General features: G+C 38.3%; 1 protein-coding gene across 2 annotated transcripts in view; it reads left to right on the forward strand.

Annotated features, from left to right (window-relative positions):
- Nucleotides 1-15,880, forward strand: part of elna (elastin a) — a 47,928-nt gene extending 32,048 nt beyond the window's left edge. Inside the window, exons 35-61 of one of the 2 annotated variants that reach the window (XM_071205196.1) lie at nt 355-585; nt 687-773; nt 867-899; nt 1,134-1,211; nt 1,321-1,359; nt 1,877-1,993; nt 2,072-2,200; nt 2,364-2,420; nt 2,696-2,755; nt 3,663-3,755; nt 3,844-3,879; nt 4,267-4,302; nt 4,899-4,925; nt 5,025-5,039; nt 5,156-5,185; nt 5,352-5,378; nt 6,259-6,306; nt 7,803-7,856; nt 7,941-8,003; nt 8,112-8,165; nt 8,606-8,641; nt 8,964-9,032; nt 10,059-10,097; nt 11,238-11,303; nt 12,723-12,758; nt 13,957-14,040; nt 14,465-15,880. In XM_071205196.1, coding sequence (XP_071061297.1) covers nt 355-585; nt 687-773; nt 867-899; nt 1,134-1,211; nt 1,321-1,359; nt 1,877-1,993; nt 2,072-2,200; nt 2,364-2,420; nt 2,696-2,755; nt 3,663-3,755; nt 3,844-3,879; nt 4,267-4,302; nt 4,899-4,925; nt 5,025-5,039; nt 5,156-5,185; nt 5,352-5,378; nt 6,259-6,306; nt 7,803-7,856; nt 7,941-8,003; nt 8,112-8,165; nt 8,606-8,641; nt 8,964-9,032; nt 10,059-10,097; nt 11,238-11,303; nt 12,723-12,758; nt 13,957-14,040; nt 14,465-14,511 — 1,691 coding nt within the window. In that variant the 3' untranslated portion in view covers nt 14,512-15,880. Of the gene's footprint in view, nt 1-354; nt 586-686; nt 774-866; nt 900-1,133; nt 1,212-1,320; nt 1,360-1,876; nt 1,994-2,071; nt 2,201-2,363; nt 2,439-2,695; nt 2,756-3,662; nt 3,756-3,843; nt 3,880-4,266; nt 4,303-4,898; nt 4,926-5,024; nt 5,040-5,155; nt 5,186-5,351; nt 5,379-6,258; nt 6,307-7,802; nt 7,857-7,940; nt 8,004-8,111; nt 8,166-8,605; nt 8,642-8,963; nt 9,033-10,058; nt 10,098-11,237; nt 11,304-12,722; nt 12,759-13,956; nt 14,041-14,464 lie in introns of both variants that reach the window. The other variant, XM_071205197.1, reaches the window with a different exon arrangement.
- The last annotated feature ends 1,452 nt before the right edge of the window (nt 15,881-17,332 follow it).

Genomic DNA, 17,332 nt, shown 5'->3' on the forward strand with positions numbered 1-17,332 from the left:
ACTATATTGCTATAATTATCTTTGGGACATCACAACCTTAAGAAGTTCTGGTGGTGGTTTGTTTAAAGGCAAAGTTTATTTTACAATACGAGAGACTGCTTTGTATCGCTCTAAGATGCAAAGCCAGTGAAATGGAGTTGATGTTCCAAACTGCTGCATGTTTAGGATGCACAGAAAAAGGAGGAATAGTCATTTGAGTTTCAGTTTTTTCTTTTAAAGTTCTACTATTGATTCTTAGTTGTTTTTCATTGTTATAAATTCTTATATAGATAATTCAATTGCAAGAAAAAACTAATTGTTCCTGCATTTAACCATACCACCAGCTTCACATGGAAATACATTTGTCTTTGACAGGCGTAGGCAGACTAGGAACAGGAGGCTTCGGAGGAGCAGGAGGAGTAGGAACAGGAGGCTTCGGAGGAGCAAGAGGAGTAGGAACAGGAGGCTTCGGAGGAGCAGGAGGCTTCGGAGGAGTAGGAACAGGAGGCTTCGGAGGAGCAGGAGGAGTAGGAACAGGTGTATTAGGTGCAGGAGGAGTAGGAGGAGCAGGAGGATACTCAGCTGCTGCTAAAGCTGCTAAATATGGTAACTCGATTTCAAAATGAATTGCTGACCAGAACTATAGATATTGTAAGTAGTATTTTAAGTGAGTGTGCATGATTAAAATATTATTGTTTTGAATCAAGGTCAAGGCGGTGCAGGGGGTGTCCCAGGTGGTGGTGCAGGTGGAGGAGGAGTTCCTGGACGAGTCCCATTTTTACCAGGATATGGATGTAAGCATGCTCCTTTATCTACATGAGTATTATAAGTTTTTTTTTATTACTGACTAAAATCTCTTCTTCTCTTCTGGGCATATTGTATTGCAGCGCTGGCGGCTGGTGCTAAACCTCCTAAATATGGTGAGAGCGGATATTTGTTCCCATTTTATGTAGTGTCATGATTATCATTTCATAAAGTGTGTCCTCCCAATAATTTTGATGGTGAAGAAATGATTACCTCAATCCAATGAAACAATAACACGTTTTGGTAAATTGTGCCTTGAATGCATTGATAGATTGTATTTGTTTGAAATGGCAATAGCTTACCAATAAATTCTGTCAAATGTAATATTTATTCCTAACATCCCGGAGCAGGCCAAGGAGCAGGCCAAGGAGGCGTAGTTCCAGGTGGAGCAGGACAGCCACTTCCTGGTGTTGGTGCCGGCTATGGTTGTGAGTTTTAAAAAATAAGCGTCGACAAAAAGTTTTGCTGTTTCATTTATGATAATTCAATATGATGCAATGACTTCTAGGTAACAAATATAATGGTGCCTCCCAACAGGGTATGGACCTGGGGCTGGAGTCAAACCCCCAAAGTATGGTAAGATGTTTTCTTTAAAGATGTAATATGTACATTTTCTACTTAAATATTTTTAATAAGACCTACTTAAAAAATCTGTTGAGTTGTTTTATTACCCAAAAACCAAAAGTATATTGAACCTAGAGAAATCTGTAATATGTAAGGTCTTCAAGGTAAACCGTTTTTTTTTCATCTGGTGTCCTTAAGTGTTACGTTAAGCGCTTTGCTTGTCTGCCAAAAGTTGTCCTAAATGTACTTCATCAATGAGTCAAGCCACATTTCTGTAATACTTTTTTTAGATCTTGGTTGTTGTTTTTTACATGATTTATGTTAACCAGATGAAGGATTTTAGTTGAGTTTTTTTAGTATATGCACAGTTGGATCTTAAGTTATCAAGGAAAAAGCAAACGTTAGAGGCAGCTCGGCTCTCAACACTGAACTCAAGACTTCAGAAGTGTAGTCCACAAACCAACTGGTGACCTTTTGTACGGTCCATACCGTAATTAATGATAGAAACGGCACATTTTCCCTTGAATAGGAGTTCCAGGAGGAGCCGGGACAGGGATTGTACCAGGAGCTGGAGGAGTGCCAGCAGGTGCCGGTTATTTACCAGGAGGCGGACAATACTCTGCTGCCGCAAAAGCTGCTAAATATGGTAAATGTAGAAATACTACACATCAGAGACATTTTCTTGTAAATTAGCCCATTCCTATAAGAACAATATCATTTTCAGGAATAGGAGTTGCGGGAGGTGCTGGAGCAGGGTTTGTTCCAGGATGGGGAGGAGCAGGAGCAGTTCCTGGTGCTGTCCCAGGACTGGGAGCTGGACAATACTTAGCTGCCGCAAAAGCTGCTAAATACGGTATAAAACCCAAACTCAGAGACATTCCTTAACGTATTGACTTACAGCAACTCTGCAGTTTTTAGTAATTACACATGTATTTTCTCTTTTTATTTGTCTTTATCTACTTGTTATTACATTTGACCAAACTTATCATGGAACCTGCTTCATTTGCCTTAATTAGGAGTTCAAGGAGGAGCTGGAGTGGGGCTCGTACCAGGAGCAGGAGGAGTACCAGCAGGTACCGGCTACTTACAAGGTGGACAATACTCTGCTGCCGCAAAAGCTGCTAAATATGATAAAATAAATAGCCACACAAACCCCAATCTTAAACATTGAGTTCTGTAAATGTATTCCAATAGAAACTTTAATTTATCCTACTTTTTATTAAATTATATTAATTGGGCCAAAAACTAAATATTCACACTTTTTCATTTGTTGTGTATAAACTGATTTAAATGAGTTGGGCATTGTTTAAGTGTTGATTAAGATAACGATCTCTTTTCCCCTAATCAGGTGTTGGAGGAACAGCTGCAGCAGGCTTAGGAACAGGAGGACAGGGAGGGGCCGGAGGAGGTGGGGCACCTACTTTTTTTGTATTATTTATCTGTCATCTCACAAAGTGATAACATTTGTGTCACAATTCAGATTTTGATGATATTATAGACTTTATTGACTATTGAGTTTATGCAGAACATCCAGGCGGTGTGAAAGCACAAAAACATGATAAAGAGCATCTGGAAACTCTTTCAGTCATTTTTTTTCACCAGTTTTACCAGTAAAAAAGTCCTATTTCCTAAAATCATCTGTTCGACATGTCTGAAACTCTTCCACATGTCCAGGATTAGAGGTTGGAGTAAGTATAAATAAGTATAAACAGGGGGGAAAGCTTTGATCAATTAGCTACAAGAACACCTCAAGTATGGTGGATTAACTTTCTAAATTAACTCCACATGAATTAACTAAACAAAGAGGACCAGTCTAAACATTGCTGACAATTAACTTCATCATAAAACTTACAAAATTGCCTTAAATTACTCTATTTGGGTTTATTGAAAATGCATTCCTTTCACACGTAAAGGTAGCGTTTCCCTTCTGCTAAGATTTAACTCTTTATGTATGTTCATCACAAACTATAAACCTTAAATGTAACAAATTATGTTATACTGTAACAGTAAACACAATTGTTTTTGGGAAGACAGACTCCTATCTAGACGTACTATTTACCAGTGGTATTTGGTCATATTGAGCTAAATACTTTTTTTTAATGAAAAGACAATAATTAATAGATTACAATTTTCATTTGGTTCCTCTACTACAAAGTCCATAATAGAGTATTGATGTATCAAGGAAAAACCAGAAACATCAAGAGCCACTATTTTGAGCCTTTCAGTTGGAGACTTGCACAAAAGCTTTTCGTTTTTTTAATTTAGCATTCAGATAACGGTGGCATGTATTTGCTAACCTTGTGTGCCTCTTGTAGGAGGCGTCACTGGGGTTGGCGTTGAGCGGGGACCAGCTACTCCAGCTCCAGAGGTCGGCGTTGGCACAAATGGTTCTGCTGTTGGGGTGACAGGTGACGTAGAAAATACAGGTTCATATTTCTTACATTTGCCTTTTATAAAAGTGTTGTATTATGAATCAAGTTTTTATTGATCTTATAGCAACGGATGCAAGTGCTGCTGGAACTGTTCAACCAGGTACAGTGAAATGCCAGTACTCTGCATGTGTTAGGAAATCAAATACACACATTCACACATGTATGTTTTTGCAGTAGCTGTATAAATCATATGGGAGGAAAGGGAAGCAGCATTTCCACTTACAGTATATTTTGCAATTGTGCTGTAGCTCTGGGTTACTGCACCGCAATATGCCATCATTTATTAACTCTACATTTTTTTCATCCATTTCTTGCCCACACATGTTTGTATTGCTAGTGCTAGCAGCTAATGACCACCTCTGGCTTACAGCCTCCCAGCTGTGGCAGTATTGCATTCTCCCTCACAGCTTCTGCCTCTTTTAGGCTTTCTAACTCACGCTTTTTTATGGCACAATGGATGACACGTTGCCATGTTGTCTTTTGGCAGAGCCCACGCCTACTGTCGCAGAGGTTCTGCAGCCCAGTAAGACTCGCTGTTTGCATGAAACCTGTGTCTCTAAAATAAAATCTGTGGTATTTATATCTAATTTATTTATTTTTCTCTCTGATAAAGAATAGGATATTCCAATGAGTATTTGTGAATATATTTTCCTAAATAGACACTTTAGAATCTTTAGTTTTGCAGGTCACTGTTTTAATCAGCATTCAGGTGTATCTTTATAATTACATAATCAAATCTTAAGAGCACAATTTGTAAGTGTAGCCACATCACTATATAACCTGTTGGTATATTTGGTTAATGGTTCATTCTTAATGTACATTTCCCCTCAAATAAAGGTATTCTGATTCTGATTCTGAATTGGTTTCTCAGCAGCCTCCACTGGCATATATATTTTTTTATTATATATGTAATCAAACCAAACTGACAAGATTATTGAAATGTTGTTTTGTAAAACACAATTTTACTGATTAATTGTTCTTCTTTTTTTGCACTTCTTACTGGTGTGGTGGCTGTGTGAAAACAGGCGGTGGGTTTAAAACAATTGCATATTTTTAATTCACTTCTGAATCTGTTTTATCTTGTTTTAATCCTTGTTTTTATTCCTGGATGTTTTACAGTTTCTGGTGGTATTCTTCAGCCCAGTGGTAAGTGGTTCTGCATATTGTTTCTTAAACATTCATTTAGAGTAAATACAAACATTAGATGGTTAACTGGTGAACCATTGTTTTTGTTTTATTTCACAGCTGGCACAAGTCTTGGTATGTCAACACTCTCATATTGAAACTACACCAAACAATATGCAACAATATATTATTTTCTGTTCTATTCAGACATTAGATTTTTGACTCCCACCTTTTGTATTTGTTTGTCACAGGTGGAGCAGGTGTTGCAGCACCCTCTGGTGGTAAGAGTGCACAGATCATGAGCCATTTACACTTTTACATTATCATGTTGGAGTTGTATGAAATATAGTGTTTTGTTCCGAATTTATTTATTTGAAAGAGATTGCTCTCTTTTTGTCTGTTAACATGTGTAACATTCACTAACTGAAACCTCTGCTTGTGTTTTAGTTGGTCCAACTGCCCAAGGCCAGCCTGGTAAGTGTAAACAACCTCTGTTTGGGTCTGAGATTGACTGAAATGTAACAAATATAAGAGTTAGGTCCCGATATGATACCACACCGACCTCAAAGTTCACCTGCTCATGTTACTTTCATACTTCAATAACAGCTGAATTATTTTATCTAATCAAATATTTAAACAAATACATTATTATGTTAAAAATGTGGGTACAAATCTATTTTCTTATAGCAATCAAAATCATATAGCTACAGTTGAGTCTTAAAAATATCAGATATTATCTAAACCGTTTTTTAGTATTAAAACGTTATGCACAAGGTTTGAATTTGTATTTTTGGTGTTCTATATATTTATTTCCTTGTTGGCTTTTTAAACTATTTGCTGCCGATATGACATAATATCGGACATGTGGGCTGGCTTTACACCCACGGCCTCAATTATTATTATTATTATTATTATTTTAATGCTACGGACTCAGAATCAGCACTACTCTAACAGGGCTGAAACGGAGGGATATGAGGCATGGCTAGTATGGGTGATCTGTTTGGTATTTTGAGCAAAACATTTCATAGACATGTTTTTTATAAATGTTTATATATCTGAGACCTATAATACATGCCTAACAATTGTTCAATAGGAGACCTTTAACGTATACATCTATTTTCTCTTTTAAGTTGCAACCGGAGTTCAACATCCTAGCCAATATTTAAAATGTAATTGGTTCAATAACTCCATGTTGTAATCAGCACTCAAGCTGTATTTTAGTATTGAAAGTTAACGTGATACGATTCATCCTTGTGGCCAAATGATGGCGACATATACAGATTAAACAGCCCTGTCCACACTTGTCTTGGATGTAGTCAGTGAATTTAATCATTTTAAACACTGCTGTTTTCAGGTGTCGGTGTTGGCACAAGTGGCAAAGCACCTAAACCGTACCTACCGGGTAAATATGGCTAATAAATAATTCATCAGAATTTATTTTTGCAATATTGCTGCATTTCTCTATTTTGCCTGCTTTACAATCAACATAAATCAATAGTTCATATGCCGTTAGTAGATCCTGACTATGTGGTATTACTATAAAAAATAAATGCCTCTACTGTATGTAGCTGCAACACAATAAGATGACATTGTTTGATTGAAGATTATTTGTTAAGTTATGCATGCCTTATTACAAGTGTTAATGATAATGTAATTAAGTAGATCATTATGACTTTATATATAATTTAGAATCAGTAATATTTGTGTTTATCAATTTGACACTGCTTAAGTTTGTATTGTGTAATAATTCTCATGTTTCCTTTCATTATTATAATGTTTGTATTATTGTTTTACTCATTCGAAATGAATCTAATCAAATCTAAATCTAAAATGATAATGTTGTCATTTAAGAATGAAAACATCCTAATAATGTTATCAATACACCTTTTATGATTATATTATATGTTACAGATCCTACTTTCACTCACTGTATTTATCTTACTGTGCACATTCTGTCTGGACAGTTAATGACTTAACTCGGATCGATTAAAAGCGGCAGTTAATATATTACTAAAAGCTGCATCAGGTCTTTCTCTGCCCAATTACACCGCCAAAAGACTGAAGAGTCATCACTTTTATCCCTCTGTGGGTTTGCAGTAATTTCTGCCTTTCTGCACTATTTTACCTGTGATGGACTTGAGACCAAATGCAAAATGATTTTTCTGCATTACTTTTAGTCCAAATCTTGTTGTCCCTGAGAGGGAAACTTAGTTGGCTCCATATAAGACTATAACACAAACTAGAAACATTGAACGCTAATGATAAAACATTCAGTATTGGGTGAACATACATTTACCTACCTGAGTTTACAATTCAATATCCAGTTACATGTTTAATTCATCTCTGTTTAAGTGTTAACATTTTTTAATCATTTTAGAAACAAATCCCTGAGCTCACAAATGTGTGTAGTGTTTTTAACTATTCATGGAGGTGGGGTAGGTAAGTTTGTGAAACCGGCTCGAGATACACTTTTTGTTATATTTCATGGAGTGCTCTTAACATCCCGATAGCAATGAATATCTGAGGTGCTTTGACAAAAAATCCATTACAAAATGTAATCTGTGGAAGTCGGAGTACTGTAAAAAGCACGACCAATCATTTTAGCCGGCCCGGCTAAAATAACTGGATGGCCTACCTGCCTGTCAGCCTTCCATCTGTGCACAAACTTATCTCCTGCCCTCATTGGTCATGTGCACGTTTGTGCTGGAGGAGGGGCTCTGTAAGGAAGTGACAGATTTTTTCCGGCTGTGTATTTTCAAATTCTAGCGCACTCGAGCTGGTTTCTCCAAAATGACCTACCCCACCTTTAACTAGTCATTGAATCTAATCTAACAGCAATTGTTCAATCTTCTGACTTTACCCCTCCAATCTTCTAACACATTTGCTCCATCGGTTCAGTTGCAGGTGTTGGTCAAGCCGGAGGTGGATATCCTTATTGGGGAAACTATGGAGGCAAGTTCTTTTTTAATTATACAAACATTTACAGGCTTGGATTAAAATGTGGCTACTTTAACTTCTATTATTTTTGCTTTGCAGTTCCTTATGGTGCTGGTACCGGAGCAGCCACTCTGCCTGGAGCAAGGCCTTTGAATCCTCCAGGTATGTAGGAGACATTTCACAAACATCTCCATCTAGTTATATCACATATTTATGTTTTGGCATTTTGCTTGTTAAGGCTCAGACATTGTTTTGTTGTGCTTGTTGTAGCTGTTGGCGGAGCAGGAGGAGCAGGGATCCCACTGGCAGCAGGAGGCTATCAAGGTCAGAACCCATAAACATATTTATTTCAGGTGTTAAAACATGCTTTTTCGGTGAACCCTACAAACATCGACAAAAGTGTCAGTTTAGGGACACATGGATTCTTTAAATGTGGTTTGTATTAGGTATTTATTCAGAGTCAACATATTCCCTACAGTAGATGCATAGTTCGGCACGTTCCCATGTAAAGAACATCATTTAGCATGGGCCTGTCTGTTTCTCCAAGCTCTTGAAAAAAAATCCAGATTATTCCTTTAATTTGGATTCATAAAACACAATTTCGTCCTTATTCAATTTATAGGGCTTAAATTATAACCTCTTTTTTTAGCATGTTTTTTTTTATTATTAACATTTCTCCGATGAGCCCGTCCCTGACATAAACTGGAAGAGGTGAGTTGAGCCACCAGAAAATAATGCTACTTTTCTCTGTCGTCACGATTCAGGGGGATACAGGCCATATCAACATGGTTATGGCCAGGGTATGTATGAGAGGAGAGGAGGCCGACAGCACTTTTACACATGTCCCTCCAATAAAAACAAAAACATAAACAAACTAAAACGTTCTGCTCGGTGCTCAAAGTGACAGTTGGTCAGGAGATGGCATCACATCCCACTTCCTGTGCAGGAAACTGACCGACATGCTGATAAGTTTCTGTAGGGGGGGGGGGGGGGGGGAACTTTGATGAAGAAAATCCTCTGGTGTTGGCGGCAGTAATTACAGTGGTTGAAGCCAGTTTACAATCCTGTGCCAGCGAGGTTAACGTAATCAAATCTAAGCCAGTTCTCTTTGTCTTGTGACAGGTGGGCTACAGTATCCCGCTGCAGGTGGACTGGGAGGTGCTGGAGGTGGAGCTAAACCACCCAAACCAGGTAGAGTAACAGGCCTGTAACTGTTAAAGCAAACATCATTTAAATGTCAAATAGCTTGGAAAAGTGGAGCCGATGTAGGCATATACTGTATGAGGTTCATATGTGTTCATACTCAATATGCCACCCTGCTTCCTCCTTCTCAGTAATACTCAGTAATAGTAAATTAGTTAAAGTAGGATTTATTTCTTTAGGACTTGGGTGATTATCAAATACTGTTTTCTTTCCTTTGATTGTGACAAAGCTCCTGCTGAAGAAATTAGATTAAACGTTTTACTGCATTAAAATCAATCCGGTATGAACATAATCTATTCAGTGTTTTTTTGGAGAAACTGATGAGTTCCAAGAAAAATGCATGTGTTAGTGAATACATAAAAGCTGCCATGTTAGTTATATTTCCCTTTTTAAAATTATAATAAGAGGACAATCCCCTTGAGATGCACCATCTCGTCCTCAGGCAAAACACATGAAGTTAACAAACATTTATGCAGACTGTAGATAATAAATTAGGCAATCAAAATTGTAACATCAACAAGGGCTTGAGAACATACAGGGGATCCTTTTTTTCATCCCAAACCACACCAATATAACAAATAATGCACACAATTAAAAAGTAGTGCACTGTATATGAAGATAAATAAAATCAAAAACAAGAGTAGGCTTAGTATAAACAAGCAAATAACTCTGCTCCCTGCAGTGTTACAGTGCCGTTAGGAGTTTGTAAATGAAGCAAGTCAACAACATAACATTTCCTGATGGGGACTGATTACTGTTAGTGAAGCTGTGTGCAACATCAAAGTGTGACTGTTGGAACATAACACAAACCCCCGGAGAATTGCACTGTAATAGCAAAACTCTGCCAGAGGACGTTTGGATGATGTTGTTGCTGCAACCTCAGCTGAGCCACTGGCTTCACCTCAGGGGGACAAACAACAACAGATATAGGAACCAAACAAATATAACAGGTCATACTCACTGTTAAATCCTAAGAATGGACTCATTATTGAGATTTGTTGGTCTTCTTTTCAGGCTACGGTCATCTTGGAGGTGGCGGTTTTTATCAGCCAGGTGAGGAAAAACCATATGTTTGTTTACTATCTTATGCTAGGACGCAGTATTGGGGCCTTTATGGATCAAAGTAAATAAATGATGGAGCTGGAATATATCCAAGAGAAAACTCAAACTATGGTGTTTGAAATTGGACTTGTCTCTTCAATGTTTGCATGCTTATGATAATGTTATTTTCCATATTTCTGAATCCAAATGCACAGTAAAATAACATTAAGTCCTCCGCTGCAGGCATTAAACAGAGCCTGTGGTATGATGACGTGGATCCAACTTCAACGGTTTTTATTTTTCATGTACAATGGTCCTCATACGCCGTTTTTAGGTACTATCTTATTTTACTGTTTTTTAATCATCAACAAAAAACAATAGTGGCTAATATGGGACACATTTCAAATCAGCTGTCCACCACACTCTCCACGCTTTGTGCAGAGTAGCCTCTGGTCCTCTCCTCCTCCTCTGGTCACCAGTGAGGGATGAGTGTAATCTCACAGCAGCAGCTCCTCTCTCGGCCTCACAGACCCCGACCAGGCTGCTCTTTAAAACCCATTCCCCTAATCCCCCTCCCAAAGGCCAGAGAGATACACGTCTGTGTGAAATGCTTCCACAGATGGTTTAATAACTTTTCTTGTTCGCCAATAGCTTTTTCCAACAGAAGGGTTTGCCAAATAATGAATAATAATTGGCTTCTATAAAAATATATCAAGATATCAAACTCACAGTACATACTGTCCAGCATGTGAACAGATAGACCTCGAAGGGGGCTCAGTCACCTAGAGTTGGGCCTCCACGAATCCTTTTTTTTGGTTTTTAAATAAATACATGAATTCCTATTCGGAACAGCCTGCCCTGCCAAACAGACACCAGGCAATTATTGATTGAAATGATTATAAACAATATATTCATAAAAACAATAATATAAATGACTAACGTCTTGACGTCCCTAAAACTGAATGTGTCACTCAAAGTTGTTACTAGGTAGTTTTTTCACAACTTGCATGATCATATCACAACAGTTTGACTATCAAAGTTAATGATTATATTGTATGATGAATATTGTCGGTTACCAATAGGATAGGATGTTATTTTTCTGTCTATGCCTCTTCTCCATGGTACACTAAGTAAAGCTTTTTAATGTTACAGGTGCAGTTCCTGTGGCTCCTGTGGTCCCTGGTTATGGAGGAGGTTACCCCCAACAGTACTACCAAAGTATGACAACTGCTCTCTCTGCATGTCTGTGTCTGTGCACGATGTAAATGTAAGATAGGTGTTAAACAGCGTGCTGTGCAGTAACCTGCAGGTTATAAATCAGTGGAAAGGACCCAACAGATGACATAATAGGAACATTTATCTTAATAGGAGGGGGCAAGAGAAGAAGCCAGCTTACCATTTTTTCTTCAGTATAGATACAGAAAGGTTCATTTGTATGTTGTTTCTGTCATTATTGTTTTTCACTGCTACTTAAAGTCAAACATATACCAGAATATGCTGGCCAAACTTCTTCCCGTAGAAGAGGATTTAGTGCGCAGTAGTTTTTAACTTTTCATCATTGTTTCTGGATGAAAAGGTGGATTAATGCGCAACTGCCATCAGGGAAGGTAACACAGCTGGATGGATGAAAGAACAGGAACACTGACTCATCGTTTTCCCCTTTAGAGCTGAGGGCATTTAGAAAGGGAGAGGAGAACCAAAGCAGAATGACCACTCTTATGGTTATTGCTCAATAGCCCTGGATGTGGACAATGTATCTTTTCTCCCTCCCTTTAATCTGGACAATTTAAACACAATGCAACTACAACTTCTGCTCATATCCACTATGGGGGTTTCCATGGAATCTCGCATAAGAAAACAAGAATTATTACCGTTTTACTAGTGGACGTACAGTAGAGAGCATGCAATCTCAATTAAATCTCTGATCAAATTTAGAATAGAAAATCTGAATGTTAGTCACAAAATTAAAACATTTGATCATATAGACGCATGGTTTGAATGACATACTATTATTATAGAAAATATTCATATTACTTGTATTTATTTACCTCGTGAAGGCAGAAAGGGCGGGTTTAACTTTTAACATAATTTCATTTCTAATATCTATCACTCGTTTTTTTACACACATGGGAGGCTGAGTTTACCTCAGGGTATTACATTGTACACATTAATGACAACCTGCCCTTTTCTTTTCTGAGAACCTAATTACACAAAGATTAATTGGATTACTACTGACAGTAGAGCAAATTGAAATGTTAATGATGTTTGTAGTCTTCTTCCCATTTTGCAAAACACATCAGAAGAAAATTGGTTGGTGTCAGAGCTCACTTTATTCAAATTCCAGCAGCTTAATAGGCAAAACCTTAAGCACCTTCTCTCTTGTTAGCTTTAATTTATTTTAAATACAAAACACAGACAGGAGAACACATTGTCTGTACACACTGGTTACTTGAATACACTGAGAGCGTCTCTGGATCAGACGTGCCTCTCATGTGATATTATACTAATGTCAAGTCTCCTCACCACATCCTGGCCGGGACACATAAATCATCCACTGTGACCGATCCATAGTGGTTATATATCAGCGTTAGTCTTATGGCACCATGTTTTATCTCATTTGTCTTTGATTTTGTTTAGATGGATATGTGCCGGCCCCACTGACTCCTCAACAAGGTACAAACCCCCTCCTCACATCTCAGCATTCACACACATCTCCACACCAGGAAGCAATAAGAAAAGATAAAGCTTTATAATAAATATCAAGTCTCTCTGCTCCTGGTCAAATTGTTTGGAAAGTGTTTCAGTGATTCCGTGTGTGCTATCGGTGCAGATGGCACGGCACAGTGTGATGATAATCTGCATTTTCCTGAACATCAGAGATTACGGATTATTTCAAGGAGAACACGTCTGGTTTCTTTCAGTCTATAGTTTGATCTCTGAATGAATGAGTGAAATTAGATTACTTTGGATTCAACAGTTTCCTCCCACAGTCTGTTTCATGCATGTCAGTTTCTCAGCAACTCTTGCCGGCTCATGATTAACTACAGCCCCCCACGACCTTCCATACAATGAGTGGTTTTATGTCATTGCCTCTTTGGTATTGTTCATATAAATAAACAAGTTTGTTTATAATTTTATTACCAAGAAATCCAATCATTGGAATTGTAAATCAAGGATAAAGTATGATACACAGTTAAGTTGTCCTGTTGCCAAATGAATAAAGGATATCATTATATAAATGTACAGACATTACATTATGGTCTAACTCATCTGTGTAATAATAGATGTCACATGGATGATGCGTGTGTTGCTACGTGAACACTCAGTTAACACTGATGTAATTTTCTGTAGGCCAGTGATGTTTACAGTCTGGTTTGTTTTTGTAAAAATCATAAATCACAATGCATTCTTATATCTTAGGACAGCCCTTCCCTTTACACACCATCCACATCACTCATTGTATTTCAGTCTAGAGTTATACATATTCCCAAACATTTAACAACATCATCTTAGTTCAAATTATACTAGTTTTCTTTGTTGAGGTTGTGAGGTGGATCATACGTGTTTATAGTAAAGTCCAACTACTATTTCCAAGGCTAAAATAAAATTCCACACATTGACTGTGGTCTGGCGGATATAAAATAAACTGTATACAAATTCCTAAACTGGCAGGTGTTTTCCTCCTTCTGGTTGGTTGGTACAGAATAGTAGCTGTATGGATGCTGTGGTCACACATTTATCAACCTAAACTTCACTCAGACATTACAGCAGAGAAACAAGACTTTTTGGGAAACATGTAAAGGCATTAAAACATTTGTTTAGCATTGTTATTCAAAGTAAATTAGTAATTTGGTTGTCCTTTTTTCTGCAGCCAAAGCAGCGAAGTACGGCCCATTGCAGGGCTTCCTTGGTGCAGGAAGAGGGGGAGTTGGAGGAGGAGGAGGAGTCTACAGAGGTAAACACTTTTACCAACTTCAGTCAGCTTAACAACTACAACGACAGCCATTAAAGTTAAAACTAATATTATCAATGGCAAAGCAGGGAGGGGGGTAATATTCCTAGAAAAAATCCTCCAAATTTACCAGAAAGAAAAACTTGAAGCAGTGCACACATTTGTAAGGATAATTTGTCGGTTGAGGTTGATGTTTTCTACCAAATGACTTTATAATTTCAGGAAAAACCAAGGATTTTATTTCTTCTGTAAATCTCCATCGGCTCTGTAATTCAAAAACTATTTTAAAAATACAATGACCCTATTACATCGTCCTCAACGGCAGATGCCGTTGTAGCCTGCTACATAAAAAAGCTGATGTGTGTGTGAATGTCTCTGGGGTATTCTTAGAAGAGATTAAAGTATAATCCTGATGTTTTTGCTGCAGGTGGCGTTGCGGGATGCCAGGGCAAATTCTGTGGGAGGAGGAAGTAGAGCTCACCAGTGTGACCTCAACAAACCACGGTGCTACTGCATGATCTAGAATGTACATTTTATATGCAAAGAAACCCCATTAAGAAAACATGTATAGATGTTTTTTTGTTTTGTTTTTTGTTTGTTTTTTGATACAAAAAACCCACCGACCCAGAATTTTGTACACGCTCTGATGTGACGCTTGTTATTGATAGTGCCTTTAATCAATAATGTGTCCAAGGTAACCAGCTTTAATCCCCCGTATTGAACCAGCCTACTTAAAATACAAAGAGTATGTTTGTGTCAGCACGTGTTGTTCTTGTGTTTGAATGTGTGTGTGGTTTGTATTGTTGTGTGAAAGACTGGCTGAACCATCGGCTGCAATTTTGACCTATGAATGATTTCGGTTTTAATTCTGAAGCAAGGTGAACTGTCCTCAGTGTTGCAGTCTCACCTCGCTGCGTCGTCTCTCTGACATGTCAGATGGGTCGGGTTGGTCTTAGCTCGTCCAAAAAATGTATGAAATCTGGCCAATCTCAGCCTGCGGGGCCTGCGGGGTGTCGAGCAGCGGGCATTGGCAGCCCATCTGCTCTGTAACTTTGCTGATTCTAGTTGCTACACAGTTCAGTTTTCTCAGCATTTCTAATGTTGCCAAACTTGTGATGCAGTTGGTGCTCTGAGGAGCGACATGCCGCTGAAAATCAAAAGATCCATTACAGGATGTTTAAAAACCTTAGGATAAAACGGCGAGGCCTTTTAGTTCCAGGTATATTAAAATGTAACGCAGAGACTGCTCTCACATGTGCATTATGTATGTGTCAATGTTTCACGCTCTAGTCTGCTTTACATGTTTAGTGTCATTGCAGCAGTTATTTACATTTATATTATGTTCAAGATGTGTTTGCTTTTACTCATAGCTTTATTTTGTGTGTACATAAAACACATGTATTCACTGTTTTGAATTGTAATACAGAATACGACTTTGTTTAACAGGAGAGCCAAAGTGTTTTTGTGAGGCTTAAGCTCTCATTGTTCTTCATTTACTTGAGCTGCTTTAAAAAAGGCTTACTGTCCAAAGGTTAATGAACGCCATTGCCCAGTGACTCCATCTCTTCCTGTAATCGTGTACTGTATTTTGTACTAATCTGATATTTGCTGGCTTGGGTTCCTTCACTCGGTGCTGTGTAAGAACTGTCTTTGAGCCTCGCTGGGTCAGACTTTGTCTTATGTGCCTGGGGATACTCTTCATCTTTATTTAAAACTGTTTTCATAAGGAGGAACAGTGTGGTTTTGCACTTTTTATATTTCCACAACACACTTGTGAGTTATTCCCAGAATCCAGCATTGAATTTGCTTCCTTAAGTAACATAATAAAATGTGTTAAAATACCTGTTGTTTATATTATTCTCTTCTGTATGAGTACATTCCTCAGAAACAGTGGTTTGTCCTGAGTGCTGATTGTAAGGGAAACCTCTGCTTCAATGGAGAGTCAGGACTCAGAGAGACACGGGACGAGCAGGAGTTCTGATGTCAAACACTGGTAGTTTATTACAAGCATCGGCCGGAGAATTCATATCACAAGTCACAGCAGCAAAAGGTTCTGACTGCACGGGTGGGTTGTCATGTCAATTCTCATCAGCCTATCTCTTGATAGACCTTTTAAACTAGTTTACAGAGAGCTAATCAGCATATTGGGGGAAGGTATACGTGAACACCTGGAGACACTGAATCACTTATCAGACTCTATGGCTCTTGTGACCGAGAGTTGACCGGTCATAAAATTGATAATGTCAGCAATAGCTGAGACTTCCCATTCCTTAAGACAGATAACAGACTTAGGCTTCGTCGTAAAGGTCAACAGGCAGAAAGGTTAAATATCTAGGAGTAAAGACAACATTATTCCCTCACAGCCTTCATCATCAACTGATTCACCTGCCAGTAATGCTCCAAAACACAATGATGGACCACATCACAGGTAAATGTGCACTGTTGAGACATGAGGTAGTAATTCCACAGTGTCACACTCAGAGACTAGACCTTGTCTGACACCATGTCGTGATAGGAGGAGGTTGTGTGTTGAGGATAATGCAGCGTCAAGACAGTAATGGGCGGTAAATGTTGAAACTTTGCAGCCATAATTGTGGAGCAATGAGTGTAATTTTCCGCTGTAAGTGGCATGTAGCTTACATTAGATATGATATAGCACTGCCTATACTTACTTACTCATAGTCAGCACGAGACAGCGTATACTCAGTTTTACTAAGTTAAGATGGGATCAGTAAGTTTTGCAGAATAATTTTAACTCTACTAAATTGGCAATAGTATAGACTATACGTATAACTTTACATTCTATAACAGACTGCTATCCTGTATTTCAATTAAATTACCTTATAATACAATTTACAGTTGCATTCTCAATTAGATTTGAAGGTACATGTATTTGCTCTCAGATTATGGTAGCAGTTTTTGTGCAAAAATGCAACAAAAAAACTTGTTTACATTTAATAAAACATCATGGTTTTGGTTTCAAATGAATAGATCTGTTACTGATTTAAGGTACGGACATATTTAACCTCTTAAGCCCTGAGCCTGTTTTTCCAACACACTCTCACTCCCTAAGCGTCCAGGAGTGACGTTTGGTCAGTGTCCGTGGCGTGCAGTTGTGACGCTCCTAGGCTCCTTCAGCGTCATAAAGGGACGCAAATAGCTTTCAACTGATTGCAATGTATTCCCATCTGCGGCGGGGTTTGACGCTCATGGAAGCACGGCATTCGTTTGTGTCGGCTGCCCTTAAAGGCAATGTGAGCGTCCATTCCCATTGGATAACGGAGAATTGTACACC

This window comes from Pseudochaenichthys georgianus, chromosome 13 (genome assembly GCF_902827115.2).
Source record: "Pseudochaenichthys georgianus chromosome 13, fPseGeo1.2, whole genome shotgun sequence".
Lineage (NCBI taxonomy): Eukaryota > Metazoa > Chordata > Actinopteri > Perciformes > Channichthyidae > Pseudochaenichthys > Pseudochaenichthys georgianus.